This window comes from Leptosomus discolor, chromosome 3, assembly GCF_034619465.1.
Source record: "Leptosomus discolor isolate bLepDis1 chromosome 3, bLepDis1.hap2, whole genome shotgun sequence".
NCBI classification, from domain to species: domain Eukaryota; kingdom Metazoa; phylum Chordata; class Aves; order Leptosomiformes; family Leptosomidae; genus Leptosomus; species Leptosomus discolor.
The window spans coordinates 3,247,362-3,268,188 of record NC_141393.1 but is presented as its reverse complement, the minus strand read 5'-3'; the positions used below and the strand labels follow the sequence as shown (position 1 = coordinate 3,268,188).

The following is a 20,827-nucleotide window of genomic DNA, read 5'->3' as shown; positions in this document are numbered from 1 at the left end:
CGAACGCTGCTACCCGGCCCTCCCCACCCGGGGGAGGGAAGGTTCCCCCCGGCTCCCACCACGGAGGGCAGCGCCGCCATGTCCGGGGTTGGGGGGCGCCCTGAGGCGGATCACCTTCCCGCCACCGCCTGGGCGCATGCGCCCTCCCCGCCGCGCGGGGGCGCTGTGGCGGCGCGCGCCCTCCCCTCGCCCGCGGCCTTTCCCGGAGGGCGGAGGCCGCCTTCCCACAAGCCCCCGCGCGCCGCACCCGCCGCCTCCCCTCAGCGCGGAGCTGCCGCCGCCCCCCTCCGCTCCCCCCCCCCCCTCCCCCTTTCCCGCCTTCACCCCGTCCCGTTCCCCCCCCCCACCCCGGTGCGCGGCCATGCGGGAGCGGAGCCACCGCCGCCGAGCCTGAGGGGACCGGGGCGGCCGGGCCCTGCCCTGCGGAGCGGGGAGTAGGCGCCGGGCATGCGGGCGGTGGTAGCGGAGCGGGAGGTGGGATGCTGTCGCGGAAGAAGACGCGCACGGAGCTCTCCAAGCCGGGCGAGGTGCAGGGCAAGTACGTGAAGAAGGAGACCAGCCCTTTGCTTCGCAGTGAGTGTCGGGGGTGGGCTCGGCGGGCTGGGGGACGGGCTGGTAGGGCGAGCCCGAGGCCTCCGGGCTGGGGGCCGCGTTCTTTGTGTGCTGGCGGCTGAGGGTCCGGTGGGCCCCGGAGGCCCCGCGCGGCTTCGGGGGGTTCCCCTCGGGAGGGGAGCGGGGGAGAGTCCGGTGGGGAGAGCTGGGAGCTGACGGAGGGAGGTTAAACCTGAAAGGGAGGCCGAGTTTCAAAGGGAGCCCTACGCACAGCGTACCACCAGGTGGTCACGGAAAGCAAACTTCGTCGGTTTTTATTTCCTGGGCCGCTGTTGTTCGGTTTTCAACAGGCGGGGGGGTTTGCTTCCCCAAACTGTCGTTCGGATGAGCGGACCAGATCGTCTCTCTCTTTCCAGCGGTCAGTGGTTGCTTTCCCGATCTAGGCTGCGTGCACTGCCAAAAGGTGTGTGCTTTGAAAATGAGATAACTGTACGGGGCGGTTGCATAAAATCCCCGCGGAAGCGAGGGCTCCCGTTCTAAACCCGGGAATCAACTGGATGGGGTCACCGCTGCGTACCTGGGATGCAGAGATCTTTGGGTGGTTAACCTGGCGCTAACGCCCCAGCCCTGGCTTTGCCGGGACCGTACAAAACACTAGTAAATACCCACTAAAGTGCACTTAAGGTTTCTTTTTCTTAATCTTTACAGACCACCTGAGTCTGAAAGGCATTGTGCTATCATTCCAGGATTAGCTTGGAGATCACAACTAGCAACAACTGATTTGCTGGCAGGAGCTGCCACTCAGCTTTTCTGGAAGTCTGTGCTGCACGAGCAGCTGGTTCCCCAGTCAACAGGCAAAATCATTTAGTAGTCTGATTAACTTGACTTAGTCTTTAAAAAAAAAAAAAAAAACCAAAAAAAACCCAAAACAAACCACCACCCCAAAACCCACAAAGTTCTTTTCATATTAAGGTGTAGGCATGTCGAAGGGGTTAATGCCTTTTACACGTGCTGTTTGCCAGGATGTAATGCCTGGCTGTTACATGGCTGCTTTGTAATGGTTATAAATTTACTGATGACACCTTCTGGGATGCACTGAATTTTTATATTAATAAACACTGAATTGTAAGTGTTTATTGATAATAGGCATAACCTGCTCCTAAATGAAGGTCATAGTTTCTGACCGCTCACCTGGAGGGAAACTACTTAGTTATATCATGTTGAAAGTAATAGGAAGGAGAGGAGTAATGTATTGCTGCCTGGAGGGAGGCGGTGAAGTTGTATGGATGGGTGTCACTGTTGGGGTGCAAAACCCCTTTAGAAAGGAGCAAGTGAAAAAATATCTTCATGATAATTTGAGAACTTAACATGTGCAGAATGACAGCGTTTTGCTGGCTGAACTTTGTGATCAGCGGAGAAAGTGTGAATTCTGTTTCTGACTCTGTTGGGGTTTCCTGTGAGCGTGCAGGAGTTAACTGTCTTCAGGTAGAATTCATAAGGACAGCGATCCCGATGAAGTGGTAGCCAGGATACTTGGATTTTCTTGACCCTTCTAGTAGAGAGGTATGAAGCCCGGCTGACATAGCCACAGTACAGTGTGGGTGGTTTGGGGGTTTTTTGATGGGTTTTGGGTTTGGTTTTTTGCTTGTTTGTTTATTGTAGGTGCAGTTACAGTGGTAAAACTGCTCTCTTCTGGCCATAGTTTGTTGCTGGGGGAGGGTGTGATGGTTTCTGTTGCACCGGTACAAACTGCAGCATGAGCATTACACTTGCATATGGATTAGAGGTGCCTTAAGGGGGTTCTACATTTGAATTTCCTCAGATCCGTGGTGTGAGTCAGCATCATGGCTAGCCAAATACTCTATGTGCAAGTACAGCCAGAGTTCTTACTTGTCTTTCATGCTGTGTATCAGATCTGATGCCTTCATTTATCCGTCACGGTCCAACCATTCCAAGACGAACTGATATCTGTCCTCCTGACTCGACCTCTTCTGCATATGCTTCTGGTGGAGATGGAATTGTTTCCAGAAACCAGAGTTTCCTTCGAACTCCGGTGCAGAGGCCGCCTCATGAAGTAATGAGACGTGAAAGCAACAGACTGTCTGCACCTTCCTACCTTGCAAGAAGTTTAGCTGATGTCCCTAGAGAATATGGCTCTTCCTCCCAGTCCTTTTTAACAGAAGCCAATTCTGTTTTGGAAAATGGGGATGCTGGTGCCCGTTGTTACTACTACGATCACTTTTATGATGCCCAGAGGAGACGCCAGCTAAATGATCGCGTACACGAGGACTACAGGTATTACGAGCACAACAGCGATCTTTTCCAGAGGATGTCACAGAATCACGGGAGGCACACTTCAGGCAAGTAGTAATTGTTGATTTTTTTTAAAAATATGGTTTTGATAGGTGCAGAGGTGTAGCTGGATGGTTGGGGTCATGTTTCAAGGAGTTATGTTGTGTGGGACAGGGCTTTTTAATGACGTTTCTGTGATCCAAGTACACTGTGTGTTCACGTTTCTTAGAATCAAGAATTTGATTGCATATATCCAGAAAGGAAGAACATACTTAAACTAGGACTTATTTATTAAGTAAATGGGGTAAGGTCAAGCAAGATTTTTGTCATGCCAAGCACATAGGCGACTCCTCTACACCAAGTTGACTCAGTTGCTAACTAGCAAGGCGTTTTCTTCATTAGGGGACATCTACTATTTTCATGATGCAGAGAATAACCAACAGCTCTAAATTATAACATTGCCATTTTATTTTATTATTGTTGTTGTTGTATTTTAACTGTCATCATGTTATTATTTAATTTTATTGTGTTAATTTGACCTCAATAATTAAAATAATTTATTATAAATAGTCAAAGGGAGGAATGGCTGCTTTATGTAATTAGCAAATTGGCTTACAGTTAGTGCTGAAATTGACTTCCCAGTCCTTGACTCTTTTTTTCTTTTAGCCTGTAATATGGTTGTAAATATTCCTGTTTTCCCCCTGGATTTCACTGGAGCTTTGTTTTCTAAAGGAAGAACAGCATAAGAAAGAAGAATCCATTAACTACTACTTTTTTGGAATATTTGATTCTGTCTGTGATGACACTGAAGAATTATTCTTTGGTGTGGTGTGCTGTTGTGAATCTGGTGGTGGAATAAAAAGTCTGAGATTACAATACTGGCCATAGAACGGTGACCTTAAAAGTAGTAAATTTGGCTGTGTTTGAGCACTCTGTATGCTATAAAACCTGTGTTCAAGGAGAATTTTGAAACAAACATCTCAAACCTGTAGAACGTACCTTCAATATGAAATACCTTGTTAGTTTGTCATTATTTGTAAACAAAGTTGTAAATAGTCTCTAGTAAAATAAATCTTCTGTCTGGAAAAATAAACCTGCTTGGAAGAAGATCAGTGTTTGAGGCTGCTGACCTTGTGTGTGAAATTACAGCCTGACAAGGCTTTGTGGGGTTTTCTCACTACAGAAACATTTCAATGAGAAGTGACAGAAGAGTGACTGCTGTCAGCCAGTAAATTCTGAAACACCAAGGTTTAAGGCTTCCTCATTTATCCTCATTTATTTTGCTGAATGCTGATAGACCAGATCTACCTGGATTTTCCCTGAAAGCCCTCCAGCTCTGCCAGCTGCTGTTCAGCCTGCAGTCCTCAAATATTTGCCAGGTCCAGATAAGGAGCACTGTTAGCGTGTGCTGGGGTGTTGCAGGGAGGAGAGGCAGGAGGGGAGGATTTCACACACCAATCCCTCAATTTAATGTTCAGAATTACTGCAGTGAGTGTGTGTGCTGAGGAAGGCCTCGAAAACCGGTGCTGCTGCTGTGTAGAACTGAAACAATGTGCAGTGGAAATGGAGCTCCAGCTCCGTTGGTTGGACAGTCTAGTTTAATCTGGCAGATTTTTAAAACAAGCTAAAAGTAGGGCTTTACAGCCATATTTTTCTCAGTTGTAGCAACATTATTGTCTTTCTAAAAAGTCTTTTTTTTCCCCTGTTTGTCTACACGGCCCCTTAGCTACTGGAAATCATAAAGGAGCTGCTTGTGTGTGTTTGGTCTCTCATTTGCTTTCATGTTTTTGCATTTAATAGTTTGAACAAATTCAACACATATTTTGTGACGGGTAAGTATTCAATCTCATGCATTTGTAGGGAGAGACAAGAAAAGGTGAGCCTTTTGTCTGCCAAAGTGTTTCCCTTTCCCTCTATTTTTTTTTTCTCTTTCATCTCAGCATGGAGTATGGACTCTTAAATTCCTCTTTCAGTTCAACTGCAGTAAGAATATTGACCCGTGTCCTTAACCTTTGTACATCTTTTCAAGAATTGCTGTTGCTTTTTCTCAGTAAAAGAATGAAGTGGCCAAAAATAAGAGAACCGTAAATTTTCTTAGCTTCTTTCATCTCATCCTTAAGCTTCTTTTTATTTGTACCATCTGTTGTCTTCAAACCTTCAGTGTTTTCCTTGAGCTACACTAATCTTTCTGTAATTTCCAGTCCTTTTTTTTCCCTGCATTTCCAGAATGCTGAGGCAGGCCTTTTACTTTCATTGTCTTTGTCTAAATTATTTTTTCCTTGCGCATCTCCATTGTTGTTTCTGAATGTTTCACTTAATCAAAATTCTTCATCAAGATAATCGAGGACAAATTGCCCAATACCCACAGCTCCAACGTAGAAGTCTGTGTCTTAGCTGGAATCTGGCAATGCTGCCTTCTGCCCTTTTCCTCCCCTTGGCCCGTTCTGTGGTGGTTTGGGCTGCTTGCTGCAGAACCCTTGCCTGGTGACACCAGGTATCCTTGCCGTTGGTGAGTGCTACATCATTCAGCATCACTTACAGTCGAGGTGGCTTTTGAGAAGAGTGGCCTGGAAGGGAAGAGGTGCATGTGAATCTTTATTTTGAGTGGAGGCTGAAATTCTCCTCTTTATAATTTGGAGATAAGTTGAAAACATGTTCTTGCTGAGATCTTCATACGCAAAGTGTTCAGCAAAGTAGTTAAAGTCCCACGATTTTTCAACAGTTGGTGTTGACAGCACTGATATGTTCTTTCATAGGCATTTCTCCTTGAAGTCATGTTTTCTCTCTCCCTGTGATTCTGTTCTACCACGTCCTCATTTTCTTATTTTCTTTAGGTTTGTTTTTAGTTAGCAATCTAGTGCTGCTGGTTTTCCTGAAAAATGTCTTCAGTTTAGATATTTCCTAGTTCTGTATGTTTAGCTACCTCTGTGGTGTTTCTTGAACTATTTTTTTTAGTGTCCATTTCAAACTTATATCTAAGAGACTTTACCTGTCTTTCCTCGACGTCTCTTTCCTCTCTTCTAGGTTAAAGGTTTGGGGAGGTCTGTGGTTGAAGTTATATCTACAGTATAGATTGGAACTAACTTGTAACCAAGACCTCAGAGTTATTTGTACCTCTTTGAGCGGTAAGCTAAAAAATTCTTACGTGTATTTGAAATTTGCTGAGATTAAAATCACAGTGTAAAGGGGCTTTCTGACGGTGGATTGTACGCAGGTGACTGAGATGTCAGAGGAGAAAAATTATGAATCCTGTGAACGTTGAATCCAGTGCACTTTAGGTTCACCTCGTGTTGAATTGTACCCCTTAAAAATTGCAAACTGGTGTTTGTGTCTAATGTGAGAGCAAAATAAAGAAATACAGATTATTAAATGAAACGTATTTAGAGCTAAAGTAGTAGGTGTGTACACTTCACTGGTTTTTAAACAAATGGGAATTCCTGCCCTTTTGTGCTGATTTTGCAGCAGTTTCTTTGTGGCATGCTTTTGGAAGCTTTCAGAATACTTCCTGTCATTCCTGTTTGTGAATTTATGCTTGGAATGCCCTGTTCCCGCTGACAAAGGAGGTACTTGTGCTCAGGAAGTACCTTCAGGTGCTTTGGAATGGGTCAGGAAGGCCTAGAACCTGCACTCCTATCTAAGCAGGGTCGTTGTTGGAACTTCTTTTTGTGATTTTGTTATTACTTACTTCCTTAAACAGTTCCATCTTCTCTTCCTGTTCTTCATCCTGGTTTGATGAGGGGAAGGGGGAGGATTTTGGCATCCTGAAAAAAGGCTCTCAAGACAATTGACCTCACGAAATACAAATATGAAGGCCATTTGTTTGGCTAGATTTGTTCTTCAGCACTTTGAAATTTGGTTGAAGCTAGTCGTGGGGAGTTAGTAGGCTCTGAACCTTCTCTGCCTACATCAGCACGGCGTTTAATAAACAAAGTGAGACTTTCTCTGCGGTGTTTTTGCACTTTTCCCCTGACGCTGGGCTGCTCTGGCGATAACGATTTATGTCCTGTGCTTTTCTGCCAGGCAGGCCGAAGAACTGCCCTTTGCTGACCCGGAAACCTTCCCTCCTGAGAACCCGGGCTTCTTTCTAGGCAGAGGGCCTTTACCATCAAACCCCTTCACTGGGCTGTGAAAGCATTAACACCCATCACTTACCGGTTTCTTTGTGCAGTACCAGTGGAACAGACTGAACAGAACTTCCTATTTTTCACATCTGTGATGCTGTTAGCTTCACTGATGTTTTAAGAATATTAAATGAATGAACTCTGGGCACTGATGTGATGCACTGGGATGTGGTGCTCAAAGTTCAAGTCTGGATTCTGGTATTAGGACACCCTGTTGTTGAAGATGTTGAGAATAAGACAGGATATAGGGCCTGGCCTTACTTCAAACTGAGTATTTTAAAACTTGTTAATACTAGTAATAAATAGTTGCTGTTCCTTTGCACTTTCCTCTTCAAAGTATTGAGAACATACAGGGTAATACTCCAAGCACACTGCACCGAACAGGATTTTCTTTTGCTTTGGAGCAGCATGTAATGGCTCTTGGCCTGGTTCACAATTTCAAGACCTTAAACTGAAGATACTGTATCTCACAAGAGAAGGAAAGAGCAAAGCCACAAATAATGTTCAGTATCAACGTGCCTTAAGCAGCAGCTGAACCAAAAAAATACCCCAAGCATATAACATTATGAGACAGAACTAACAAATGAGGCTAGACAAGTTGTAAAGAGCAACCTGAAAAGGATTTACAGTTGCATAAATTTAAATTGGTTGTTGACCGTTCTTGACATTTGATAGTGCTGCTCGGGGGAGTTTGTAGAGAACAGCCCTCGTCCCTAAGCAGAGGAAAGGAGACTTTTAACATTTGGAAAAAGCAGATCATTTAAACAACTCCGTTCCTTGGGAAAGCAGGAAAAAGGAGAATTTCTGACTAGTCATAGATAAAACAGTACGTGAGGAAGAAGAAGCCCCTGAGTAGTTACAGTGAACTGGTTCTGGTTTTGCTTATCCGCTGGTAGAGATCACATCCTCTGTCAGTTGGAAACCCACAGGTTTTACACTGGATGTTCTGATTAAAATTGTTGGAGTTGTAAGTTTGGGGTTATTTTTGTGTAGATAATTAGCATTGTGCTGTGTAAATCTGGTACCAGCCCACGGTTCAGGGCATGTCCTTGGTGGGTGCAGTATGGTCCTGTGTGAAGCTTTGGGCTGCTGTGACAATGCCTTAGGGCTCAGACCTCACCTGAAGTGTAAACCCAGCAGGGTGTCACGCTTTGGCAGTATGTCACAGAGAAGGCAGTGGTCACAGTAGGCAGTTTTAGGCCATCTTGTAACTCTCTTCTTTTGTTTATCCTGGAGAAAAGATTACGTACAAATTTACTCTTCCAAGCTTTGCTCAGTCTTACTGATACTCAGAGGTGTATATATGTGAAAGTCAATTTTCCTCTTCTCTTCTTGTTTGAAACCAGAGCAGCAGCTATATCTCTTACCTGTGTATCCACTCTCCCTTGAAGGAAGCATCTGCTGAGTTTTAGGAGGAAAACCGATATGCAGGGTTTTTTAATCTCCAGTAACTCCAGCTGTATAAACAAATGCCTGTGTTGTCCTTATTGCCAGCTTGAACACCGTCTGTAAGACACCAGGAGTATTACCCAGCGACTTAAAACTTCCAGCACATGGAATATTGCAATGGCATCTGTGATTTTTAAGAGGACAAATGCACATTAAGACTGTACATGATAGTCTACAACCATTTATAAATATGGCCTTTGATTTCCTAATTAGAGCTTGCTAATTGTAGAGGCTTCGGACACTGTTCCAAACTGGTAACTGATACGGCTGTGTAAGGTTATCTTAACGGTACGGCTCTGCTTCTACGTATATGAAGTCAAAATGGCAAGAGGAATGTGTAATGTGTTTGTGGGCTGCTGTTACTTCTGTTCTTTGCATCTTGGAAATTAAAAAAAAAAAACAAAACAAAACAAGCTGGCACTGGGAGAAGCCAAAGCTGGAATTAAATGGTTGTGCAAAGACAGAACTTCCAGCATTGCCTTTCCATTGGGTGCAGCACTGCGGTTTAGCCCACTTCCTAGGCGATTGCCCTGTGTCATGGAGCTTGTGGTTTTCCTCGCTCCCCGAGTCCACCTCCCAGCCTTCTCGGGCTTCTGTATGAAGAGATACAGGCACCTTGTGTCAAGAGACCTTTGTGTGCAGAAGATGTCTTGTGCAGCTTTTAATACCGACTTGCAAGTGTTAGAAAGCATTAACATTTACCCCAAGGAAGGAATATAGATGTGTTTGCTGCTGGAATCATGCTAGAACTTAGGTAGGAGGAACAGTAACAAAAATACAGACACGTGCTGGTTTGAACAGTAAACAGAAAAATATGTTTATGCCTTTGTGGAAGTTCTTTCCCCCAGTCAAGCCTGTGTGTTCAGATCTCCTGGTCGTGGTGATTCATAGTTGCTGATGATACGTGCGTGACATGACAACACAGCGGTCCAGTGAACTGGAGAAAATACCGAACTTGTTTATCCAAAACACAGGATTTTCAAGAAGCTTAAATGTTTGTATTTTGTCATCGGAATGAAAACAGAACCAGTGACATAACTGTCGCTAGGGTCTGAAATAGCTTCCCTGCCCCAGTGCAGCTAAAGGTCAGGAGGCCTTCAGGATGTTTCTTCCATCTCACTGGAAGTAAAGGTCTGGGTTGCTTAATCCTGGGGAGCGAGGGGAGCTGCCACGAGAGCGCAGCCATCAGCTCCTCTTTGTAGAGCGAGCACGTAGGTAAGCGCTTGAGCAGGGGGAAACACTTGAAGGCCAAGGCTAGAAAAAGATTTGTGGGTGAGCGCAGATGCTTTAAAGAGCAGCGCTTGGGAGGAAGTTTGTGAGGTTTTTACTTATTTATTATTTATTCAGTTGCTTTGGAGCCTTCCCTGTACTCAGTTACTGATGACTGCTGTCTGGTATTAGAATGACAGCCCTTCCTGTTTTCAGTCGATGTCATTTTGTGTGTAAAATAATGCTTAAAATAGATGAGGTCCCTCGGCTAGCGTGCTGTGTTGTGTGTGTACTGCTGAAAAGGAGAGCTGCCTTTGTCAGCAAATGAGTGTGAAATGGCCCAAGAAGTGTACAATTGCTGCCACTTCACTATTGCTTTTGTTGTCTTTTTGAGACAGTGACCTCACCTGAAACCTCTTCTGAATAGTGTGCTTTAGATGAGGGAGGCTCTGCTTTCCCTACCACTGTCCCAGAAAATAATCACAAAAAAAAGCTACTTCTGAAAAACAGGAGGGCAGGGGTGGCTCCCTCAGTGTGGTGCCTGATGGAGTCACTTCCCGACTTCTAAAAAAATGGAAAAAGTGGCTCCTGTGCCCCTTCTTCTGGCTGCTGGAAGGTGTAACACGGATGGAGGCTGTGCTGGAACAGATGCATTTGACTGTGGGGTGAAAAGATAACTGGTGTTTCTTTAAAGCCAGACACTGTTTGCCTGTAGAACTGTGAGTAACTGAAGGTAACTGCTTAAAAGGATTTTAAAGAGAGTGGAATTCGGGCCAGCACGTGGTGGGCTTCCAAGGAGTGGGAAGAGACCTGCAGAACTCTTGGTCAGGGCGCTTGTTTTTTTGTGGTTGGGGTTTTGGGTTGGATTTTGGGTTTGGGGTTATTTTATTATTATTATGGCTTTTATTTCCACTACCTTCCTATGTGTCCATAGTATATAGAGGGAAGGAAAAGACTGAATTGGAATTATGTTTCTTCACTACATCACTCAGCATCCAGCGCGCTAATTAATACCTGTGTGCCTGTCACACCAAACCACATACTTTAATGTGCTGTGAACAGTCTCTTAAATCAGCTGTTTAGTGATAAATCCCAAATGTGCCGTGTTCCTAGGGCAGAGGTGGGAGCTTAATCAGCAACTGATTCCTGTCAGCTACTGCCAATATGTACTCACGTAGGCTTTAGTTCTCTAGAAGCCCTCCCAGGGCAGCCCACATCGCCAAGAACAGCTGGAAATTATTTTTTTTCACGTGCCTCTTCAGCATTGGGAAGCGTAGGTGCTTGGTTTCGGAGAAGAGCAAGAGACAGAGAAGCAGATGGGCAGCCTACCGGACACCGGAGCTTCCTTCCAAGATCTGTGGGAGGGAGGAGCGGGATGCAGAGAAGAGATGAGGAGATTTTGTGACTCGCTCTGAACAAAAGGTCTCTCAATCTTGTCCGGGTTGCCTTCAGAACGCCTGGCTGGCCCCGCCAGCAGCACCCATAAACCAGCCAGTCTGACCAGTGTGGGTAGCTCTAGGAAAGACAGGGCAACAGCAGCTTCCCTGTGTGCAGGACATGGGCTTGTGCAGGATCCCGTGTGGATCCAGCTTTGCTGTTTTCTCGTGTTTCTGGTGCCGCTTTTTGGCCGTGACCACGCGCACGTGGGTTACAACGGGCGGTGCAGGATAGGGCTGACCTTACCTGTCCCTCCTCTTGCTTTGCCTGGTCCTGTCGCTGTTCTTGACTGGTTAATCTGAAAATCTATGTGGTATTCAGTGAGTTTTCTAGGCAGTTGTAATTTTCTGACTGTAACTAGAGAAGGAAGTAGCTGTGGGGTAAAGAGTTTTGATGCAGCTGTAGTGGCATATTAACGGAAACTCATTTATGTGAAACTTGTGATGTTTGCAGTCTTAGGTCAGCTCGCTCGGCTCCGCAAAGTGAGGCAGTAAGAGCAGCTTCCTCCCTGCTAGGTACGCTGAAATGTGTCTGACTGAAAGAGCAGGGGTGCTGCAACGGCCTCTGAGTGAGGCTGTCTTGGGAACGTGGAGTTGGAGGAGAGCAAACCGACTGTGCCTTCACAGGCAGTCGCTGTTTTGGCTTGGTCGCACCTTTTTACTAACACAGAAGCCATAAATGCCGTGGTATCGTTCAGATTTCATGGAGTGCCTCGTGTGGTGGGGGGGAGGTTGCCTGAGTACATAACGTTGGGTTTGGGTCTTGCCAGTTTAGCTAAACCTTGCTTTCCCTTTTTTTTAGGCATCGGTAGAGTTGCTGCTACATCTCTAGGAAACTTAACAAATCATAGTTCTGAAGATTTACCTCTTCCTCCTGGCTGGTCAGTGGACTGGACTATCAGAGGAAGGAAATACTATATAGATCATAACACTAACACTACTCACTGGAGCCACCCGCTCGAGCGCGAGGGACTGCCTCCGGGATGGGAGAGAGTCGAGTCGGCAGAATTCGGAGTGTATTATGTAGATCACATCAACAAAAGAGCTCAGTACAAACATCCTTGTGCTCCCAGGTAAGGCATCCGCCTTCTCTTCTGTGATTGGTTTTTTTTTTTTTGCTTGATCCAGTTAAGAAAGTGGAACTGGTTTTGTCTTATATACAACATGCCAAAAATGTCTTATTTTTAGAAGTAAGCTTTACTGGTTCTTGACTAAGATTTTTCGAAGCAGTTGTAATTGTTAGTGTTTTTTTTTGTCTCATCTCTCACTGCCTTAAGTTTAGAAACAGGATATTATTCCTAACTCACTAAAACAAAGCAGCTGTTCTCTTCAACTGTCAGTAAACCAACAAAGTTGCTGAGAACAGAACAGAATTGAATTGTAGACTGGAAAGAGACTTGATCTGATGCTCCAGGAGAGCAAAGAGCCCTTACCGTCTGAAGGATGAGTTAAGTCTCGTCCAGAGTGAAAATTGGTATTTTTAGCCACTTGTCACCTAAAGGTAAAATAATGTTAGTACACACCAAGTCTAACAGTTAATTTCTGCTGCTCAGGTGTTACCCAGGAAGAGAAATCTTTAACGTGTGGCACAAAAGATAAACACACGTGGGTGCCCTGTGTTATAAATGGCGTGACTCTTACCAGCTGCTGCCGGATACATTCGCTCTAGTGTGTTAAATGGTGGATTATTTGGCTGAACCAGTACTTGCCTTTGGAATGTTTTTAAAACAGATGCCAGTTTTTGTTCTGCTCTAGTGTCCGAGAAGCAGGCAGTAGGTGGCTGGGCCTGCGGGGGGTTTGACAGGGTGCTAAGGGAGAGCTGCCACACGTGCAGCCGGGCTGGGAGTGAGCACAAAACCAGCGACAGAAAGCTGCTCCCAGCGGAGGCCTGCTGAGGCAACGCTCCGTGTGCGGTTGCATCATCCTCCTTTGCACGTATTCATCTGTGTATTAACATTAACAGTTTGATGATGTCACTACGTCTATGAGTTACTGCTTGGAGGTTACGGGCTCTGTGTCTCCCTTGGTGCAGCGTTCCCCGTTACGACCAGCCTCCCCCGGTGACTTACCAGCCGCAGCAAGCCGAGAGAAGCCAGCCTCTCCTCGTCCCCGCGAACCCCTACCACACGGCGGAGATTCCGGACTGGCTGCAGGTCTACGCCCGGGCTCCCGTGAAGTGAGTTTGGGTTTGTTGTCCCTCTGCGTTTCACACCGCAGCCGGGAAGGAGCCCAGCCGGGTTGTGGCGGCTGAAGGTAGAGCTGTAGCTGGCAGCTGTTTGGGAGTTGGGGAAGAACTGTTGCTGACAGCGCGCGGCAGGGGGGTTGTACCAGCCGGTTGTTGCATCCGTTTGCGTTGCGTTAGGTGTTCCTTAAAGTCATCCCGTGCTTCTTGCAGGTCACGTGACCTGCAGAATGGGCCATCGGCGAGTGCAGGGTGTGATTTACTTCAGGGCGCTGGTGAGAACGGTACCACGTGCTCATAAGAGATGTGATATTTTTAGGGTGATAACTTCGTAATGTCTGTCTTACTCCCTTTTAAAAGACACACGCATTTTCCTCCACAATTAAGAATTTTGAATACGGGCTGAAATCTATATTTCTATTTAAGAAATTGAATTAAAAATTAAGTGGTAGTCAAAAGTCTTTTTTTTTCAAAGAAACGGTGCTATAGGAACAGGGAGTCTCCTCCAAGAAAAGGTTTGCATCAGCATAATGAAACAACTTACATTTCCTAGTGGGTACAGCTCTGCAGAAGAGTAACATTAAATAGAAAAGCAATTAAAAAAATCCAGGTATGTTTCAATAATTATGAATCATGTACTTTTTCATAAGGAGAATAGGGGGGAAACTGAGTTTTACAGCAATGAGCAGGTCAGTCTGTGGTTGCAAATTCAGACTGGGTATGAAGTTCAGTGACTTACGTTAAAAAATCCTCTCATTTTTTTTTTAGCTGCTTCTAGTAACTAGAATTTGAATGGGTTTTATTCCTTCCTGGGGCTGCTGGGCTTGCCAGCAGCCCGTAAAGGTTTAAATTGGCCTAAAATCCACCGCTACACTTACTCACCGGCAACACACTGAGTTCCTGTAACCTGTGGGAGGGCTTGTTTCCTAGAAATACTGCTCGGTTGTGGCTGCAGCTGCGTTTCTTTATTTAGGTCTTGGACACATCCAGACAATGTAGTTTCAGATAGTTCAGCCTCTGTTTTGCAGGCTCTTGTTGGCACTTCTCTGGAGACTTGAGAAACAAACTGAAGAGAATTTAAACAATTAAGTTTATCAGGAATTTCTTTATACCTAGTAGGCTGAGAGAAGTGAAAAACAAAACGCGAAACTAATGAATAAACAAACCCCAAACCATTTAATTGATTCAGACTGAACAGAATTTACATTGTTCAGAGGAATAAAAACCTGTCTTTTCCAGTATCCTTTAGCCTTCTGTTACAGTGGTGCTGGTGGTAATAGGAATATTGTCGTAATTCTCAAACTCTTCTGTGAAGAAGTAAATGCTGGTTTATGCTGACATGATGTGAGAGAAGTGAGGAAGAGTGGTAGCCAGGGGCTTAGTGGCACCTTGTCTTGAGGACTCCTTAAGGAACGATTGACAAATAACTGTCACAGTTCTTAAAATCAAGAACACTTACACATTCTCAGTGCAATTTTAATAATGAACCTCTTCTTCATTGCCAAAGCAACTGGCTTCAAGCTTGAGAAGAACATCCAGTAACGCTTGTAAGTTCTTCAGTCCTGTTGCCCAGAAGCTGAGTAGGAAACTGTGCAAATATCCTCCAGTGTTTCGGTGCGAAAATGAAAGTAAGCGGGCAAAACGCTTTCATAGTAGTAGAGGAATAACCGTTTGTGATCTGCTATTTGAAATTTACTGTGAAAATCTGTTGATTATCAGTACAGTTTTGCACCGAAATCACTGTGGTGTGTTTTGTTACGGTTTGCTGCTTACATCTGGCACTGCAGCTAAATCAAGCTGACTAAAGGCCAGTCGTTTTTGTTGAGGAAAGCAGGCAGTGATAGCAAACCCAGGTCATGTTAGCCTTTGTTTCAACAAGTTTCTCTAAAGGATAAGAATTCTGGGCGCTGGGAAAGCGTAATGGAGAGTTTAGTAGGTGTTAGCCGTAATGCTTCCCTATTTTAGGGGAAAATGGTCAAACTGTTAAGATACAGAAGACCTTTGGCTCACTCACAGTGCAGAGGCTCTGCTGTCTAGTTATAACTTGAGGCAATTTCTGGGTATTTTTGATACCTTGAAGCGCCCTTTTCCCCTCTCTCCTGGCACCGGTCAGGGTTTGTTTCGAGAGCATAAGTGCAGCTCTCGGAACCTTCGCACCGTGGCATCGAGACTCCTGGCTTGCAGTAACCCTTTGCTGGGCTCCGAACCGGAATGTTTCTCCGCCTCCCGAGTGAGGCGGACCCGTGCCATCGGCGTTCCCGCAGTGCGGCGAGGGGACTGAAAACCCCTTCCTTCTCTGAGAGATCGTGGTTCAGATCCTTCCCCCACCTCTTCGGGAGCAAGGACCTGAACCCAGCACTTTCTCCTTCCAGCCCCAACCAATAATAGGCTGTAAATATTGGGGGTGGGCCAGTGTCTTGTGGTGAAAGCGTCCCTTTTTCGAGGGAATCCTCGCTGCCTGCTGGGAAGAGCACTGGAGACCCTGGCTGCGCGTTGTGCCTAGCAAGCTCCTGCTTTCTCACCCAGTTGTGCACAATTTTGTGCTAACGTGGTTCCTCCCCTCGGTGTCTGGCTCTTGTGACTTCTAAAAAATGCCTGGGGAGCCTCAGTCAGGTACTGGTGTGCTGTGCCCGTTCCTCTGGGCGCCTCTGAGCGCCCCGAGACCCCTGATCTCTTGGATTTGAACGAGCCCGTTCCCATTGAGGCGCTGCTGATGGCTTGGGCTTTACTTAAGACTTCTCCCCCCGCTCAGCGCTGCTCTGGGCAGGGGAAATGAAACTCCCTCTGCAAAGTCATCCCGCTGTGCTGCTTGTCTTGAGAAGCTCTCAGCGATGGCGGCTTCGAAGAGCTGAAGAACCACCAACGTTTCAGCACTCTGTGACGATGCTTTAACGAAGAAAAAAAGCCGCAGGCCCCAGAAAACCTGTGGATTGCTGGAGCTTGGTTTTCTTTCCTGCTTGTGTTGTCACTTGAGGGAGAAACAGCCCTTCCGTTGGGAATCGGCCTTGCTGCGGAGTGTGCTGGCATAAACGCCGTGGGCCCGGAACGTTTGGAAGGAGGCAGCGGCACAGGGCAAGCCGGAGGGGGGGGGGAAACCCCTGCTGCAGCCGAGTCCGGCTCGTGACGAGTGGGAAAGGATCAGCTCTGTGATCGAGCGCTTGCAGAGACCGTTGTACCAGCAGCTGCCATCGGGTCGGTTTTTGCTTCGGGGGAGAAGGGATTTTGGCCGTGCAGCCCCGTCAAGACTTGGGATAACTTCAAGATACTTAGGAAGTTTATAGCAGCTGTGGTTATTAAGTTCTTCAGATTCCTCCAGAGCGGCTTTGGTAGTCATCTGCGTGTCTTGGTGCTTCTCGGATGCATATGGCCTCCTGACTATTTCCTTTCAATATGCGATAAAGTCGCTTTCCAAAAATTTACTGATATTTTGGCTCAAGTGAAGATTCGGCTGGATCAAATCCACTCTGTTTATTCCATGAGTTTCTTCCTAACTCTAGGAGTCAGCTGCCTGTTTCCAGGTTGGGAAAATGAGATTGCAGATGCCTCGTGGGTGGTCAGAAGCACTGGGGAGAAGCAGGACGTGAGGGGTATGGCCGTGATGATGTAACGACCTCAAGGCTTTCTTTTATCAACATAAAGCAGCATTAAAACGCCTGTGGTAAAGCAAGACTCGGATCAAACAAAATCAAGATGAAAACCGGGTTGGGGGATTGCTGTTTCCTCTCCTCGCTTAGGCAGCTCTGCGGCTTGTTCTGCTCCCGGCGCTGGCCGGGCCCGTGCCAGGGCACCCCGTGGCCCCCTGCCAGGGGCAGCACCAGCTCCCCTGCTCGTTGGGGGTGAGGACACTCCTGACGTTCTCTCACCCAAGCCTCTCCCAGTCTAGGGGAGCCCAGATACCCCCAGTAAGGAGAGCTGTGCCCACGGCCGTGCCGCATGGTGCGTCCTTGTCCCTTGTTCCCTCCCACCCATGGGCAGCAGGTCTGTTCCTCAGCAGGCAGCTCTGCTGGCTCCTGTCACCCTGCCGGGCTCCTCCAGTCGTCACGCTGAGGTGGAAGGAGACCACCGCAGAGAACCGCCGGGTTGTTTTAAGCCTTGGTGTCTCTCTGGCGCTCTGAAGTGGCGGCGCTGCTCGATCGACGCGAGCGCGGGCCGGTCTGCACCGCGGGCTGCTCGCGCTCGACTGACACAAGCCACATCCCGGTCAGTGATCGTTTGGCCGCGTGGGCTTTGGAGCCTGAACTTCTGCTCACCAAGGCAGTTGTTGCTGTTGGCCCCGTGTCTTGGGGGTTTCCTGAGTTACTTCAGTTACCGACTCCTTGAGGCACGTCCTGAATGGCGGCGTCTCCTGCTTAATATCATCCTGCGGCTGTTCCCCCACGTGGTCGTGCTGGGCAGCTGGCTGTGAGCCAGGGACCTTTAATCCTATCTCTGTAGAGTTACCGTGATTTTGTTGAAAAACTTCGTTAGAAATACTGGGCTTTTTTCTACCAGGATCTTGGAAACCTTCCCCTCCTCCTGGCACAAAAAAAGGTCCATTAAAAAAAAAAAAGTAACGAAGAAAAAATGCTAGTTTGAATAGTGTCGGTAGCTTATACACAGGTAACTGTTAGAGACGTGATGTTTGGGGAATGTTGAACCGGGTGTTTGGCGTAAAATATCGTCAGCTCTTTCTTGGAAGAATTGGTGGTGTGAAGGCGAGTCACCGCCGTTCCCATCGGACAGACCGACGTCACGAAACGGGACGTGGCGTGACCAGCGCTCTGGTTCCCCGGCAGACCTCGGCGTGCCGGGTTTGAGCGTGGAAAACTCCTTGCAGGAGCGACGGCGCGGCCTTGGTTAGTCACGGGAGGGGTGGGGCAGGTTCTCCCGCCGCGTGGGCTGACGTGGGGCTCCCCCTTCTCGCTGCCGTGTGGTTTTAACGTGCTCCGCTCTCGGCCGGCGTGGCTTCTGACAGCAGCCGCCGCCGCGTGCCTGCGCGCGTTCCCTTGGTGAGCTTCCCCGTTTCGGCGCCGCTGGTGTCCCGTTCTCCTCGCCGAGGGAAGAGCATCGACGGCGCCGGTGGCGCCTGGATGCCCCAGGCTGCTCTGTGGTGCCTTGCTCAACCGACACCTCCTCGTAGCTGGTGGAAGTGGGAAGAACTGGAGCAGCAATGGGTTGACTTGATGGCTGAGCTTGTTTCCCTCTCGGCCTGCTCAGGGATTCCTAAAGGAGTTCAGGGTGGCTCCGGTGTGTGCCGGGCACGGGTCTCCAGGGGGCATCTCCAGGCCCGCAGCCACTCACTTTTCCCGCTGCGGGGAGGAAAAGCGCGTGGGATTTTTAGCGGCCGGTGCTGGCGTCGCTCCCCTGAGGCCCCCCCCAGCTCCCCCGGGGCAGGTGGATCGCGGCGGCGTTGGGCCGCCCCGCGCTGCTGCGAGCGCTTGCAGCCATTAATTACGGCCTGATTGCATTTCCCCCCTCCCTCAGTCCTCACCGATGCTGACACCCCCTTCCCTGGTCCCGTGGGGTTCCCGACCCGCAGTTTGAGCCACGCTGCCTTAGATAATTACTGCTAATTAACCAAAAGGGGGACAGTGTCTGAGGGCGCTTGTTGCGGCCGGGATGAGAACACCTTGGAAACAAAAGCGTGGTGTGGGGGCAGAGGTGCAGCCCCCTGCCTGCTGGGGAGCGGCAGGGGTGGCTGCTGAAATAATTCAGGTGGTTTCTGGGTTACTCTGACTTTAATTTTACTACTAAATCTTCAAGGCTGGGCAAATGGAATTGCTGGGTTATGTATTTCTGCACGGGATTGTTAGAACCAGTTAACGGGATCTTTAGTGTTTCTGGAGTTTCTCTCAAGTGACCCTGCAGTTGAGCTGCGAGCGACGTTTCTCCACTCGCTTCGGGACGCGGCGCCGTGTCTTTTGGTGCCACTTACCTTATTTCTTCACCCAAAACGTCGGTCGCGAGGGCGCCGGTCGGTGCCGCGCGGCCGGGAGCCAAACGCCGCGCGTTGGCCGGCCGCGGCCCGGAGATAACACGGTCTTTCCTGGGGCGACAGGTACGATCACATCCTGAAGTGGGAGCTCTTCCAGCTGGCGGACCTGGACACCTACCAGGGGATGCTGAAGCTGCTCTTCATGAAGGAACTGGAACGGATCGTGAAGCTGTACGAAGCGTACAGGCAGGCCCTGCTCACCGAGCTGGAGCACCGCAAGCAGCGGCAGCAGTGGTATGCCCAGCAGCACAGCAAGAATTTTTAAGCTAAATAACTCTTTTTTTTTTTAATAGACTTCTGTGAGGACACTTCAGAGCTTTAAAAGGTTTTTTTTTCCACACTTAAAACTATGAAAAAGTGCTTTTGTCGAGAAGGCAGCTTATTTTTGTTGACGTTGCACCTTTGTTATTACCCTCTTGAATATTTTTCTACATGTTACGTGTTGTTTATAAAAACGAAAACCCTTTGTTAATCTTTTTCCATACAAGAATTAGTTTGTTATTCTGAAAACCAGCGCGGAGCTTCATCAGAGACTGGATTCTGGTACCTTCTCCCGGCGGTCAGCCGTAGCGTTAAGAAACTGACCACCGATTTTTCAAGGGCAATAGATACAACTGTACCAAATGTCCTGGGTTCCAAACATGGTGTTAAAACCCAAGCGAGCGTTTCCACCCGTTTCCCTCGGGACCTCGTGTCCCTCTCTTGAGAGGGGTCTGCTTTGTTCCCGGCTTTAGCGGGCGGGATCCCGACACCGGTCCCCATCAGTGACACCCACTGCTACAGCCGGACAGCGGCGAATTGCGCCAAGTGCTTCACGGTGGCGAAGTCCGAGTTGCCTTATTTTTTACTGCAGCGCGTTTCTACTTTAGATTTACTACTAGTTTTCACCGAAATTAGAGGGGGGAATACTTGTACCTTCGTAAAGACCAAGATCTCTAAGCAGACTTGTCACAGGGTTTTAAATCCTGGGTAAACGGCACGTCGTAAGACGTGACCCGTCACGTGGGAAGGTGGTAGCGTTGTCCAACCAGCTGTACCACACCGTGGGAAAAAGCAGGGATGTAACAACAATTTTTTTTTTTTTTTTTTTATAAACGAGCTTTTTGTCTTGTATTAAAGCTTCCTGACTTGGGGGAAATTTTTTTTAACTGTAGTTACCCTCTCCAGTATTTCCACTTGGTTCATTGATTGTCCTGAAATGTTATTTATGGATTCTTTTTAGTGCAATAAACACGGTTGCAGACAAAAAAAAAAAAAAAAAAAAACATTTCTTGTAAATCCTGTTAATTCAATAAAAATCATTTTGTTTAATGAATGAAGGGCCGTCCAGGTGATCTTTTTGCCTTTTAGAAGGTCAAATAAAATGTGCTCACAGGGCTCTGACGGGGGGTGGCGAGAAGCAGGCGCTCGGGCTCCCTGAGAGAAGAGGCCGAGCTCAGAGAGCGAGCGGAGCGGCGCCCTGCTGCTGCCGGGGGGCCCGTTCCCACAGGGGGGGGGCCGCTTCAAAACACCGACTTCCCCTTAAAACACCGATTCCGAGGGCCCAAAGGGAACCGGGGTGTAGAAACCCCAAGAGGAGAAGCTCTGGCCTCGTTGGTCAATAAGGGCTTCC

General features: G+C 47.8%; 1 protein-coding gene across 2 annotated transcripts; it reads left to right on the top strand.

The window, feature by feature from the left end:
* The first annotated feature begins 448 nt into the window (after window positions 1-448).
* Window positions 449-20,530, top strand: SAV1 (salvador family WW domain containing protein 1). 2 transcript variants are annotated; one of them, XM_086462182.1, is made up of 5 exons: window positions 449-573; window positions 2,466-2,912; window positions 11,862-12,132; window positions 13,092-13,235; window positions 19,279-20,530. In XM_086462182.1, exons 1-5 carry the CDS (start codon window positions 480-482, stop codon window positions 19,478-19,480), a joined length of 1,158 nt encoding a protein of 385 aa, XP_086318308.1. In that variant the 5' UTR covers window positions 449-479; the 3' UTR covers window positions 19,481-20,530. The 2 variants fall into 2 exon arrangements, with proteins under 2 accessions (XP_086318308.1, XP_086318309.1); XM_086462183.1 differs by lacking the exon at window positions 449-573 and adding an exon at window positions 1,454-2,115.
* The last annotated feature ends 297 nt before the right edge of the window (window positions 20,531-20,827 follow it).

Coding starts and splice junctions, on each gene's coding strand:
- SAV1 (XM_086462182.1), top strand. CDS start 480: ATGCTGTCGCGGAAGAAGACGCGCACGGAGCTCTCCAAGCCGGGCGAG. Junction 574..2,465: donor GACCAGCCCTTTGCTTCGCA/GTGAGTGTCGGG, acceptor GCTGTGTATCAG/ATCTGATGCCTTCATTTATC. Junction 12,133..13,091: donor AAACATCCTTGTGCTCCCAG/GTAAGGCATCCG, acceptor CCCTTGGTGCAG/CGTTCCCCGTTACGACCAGC.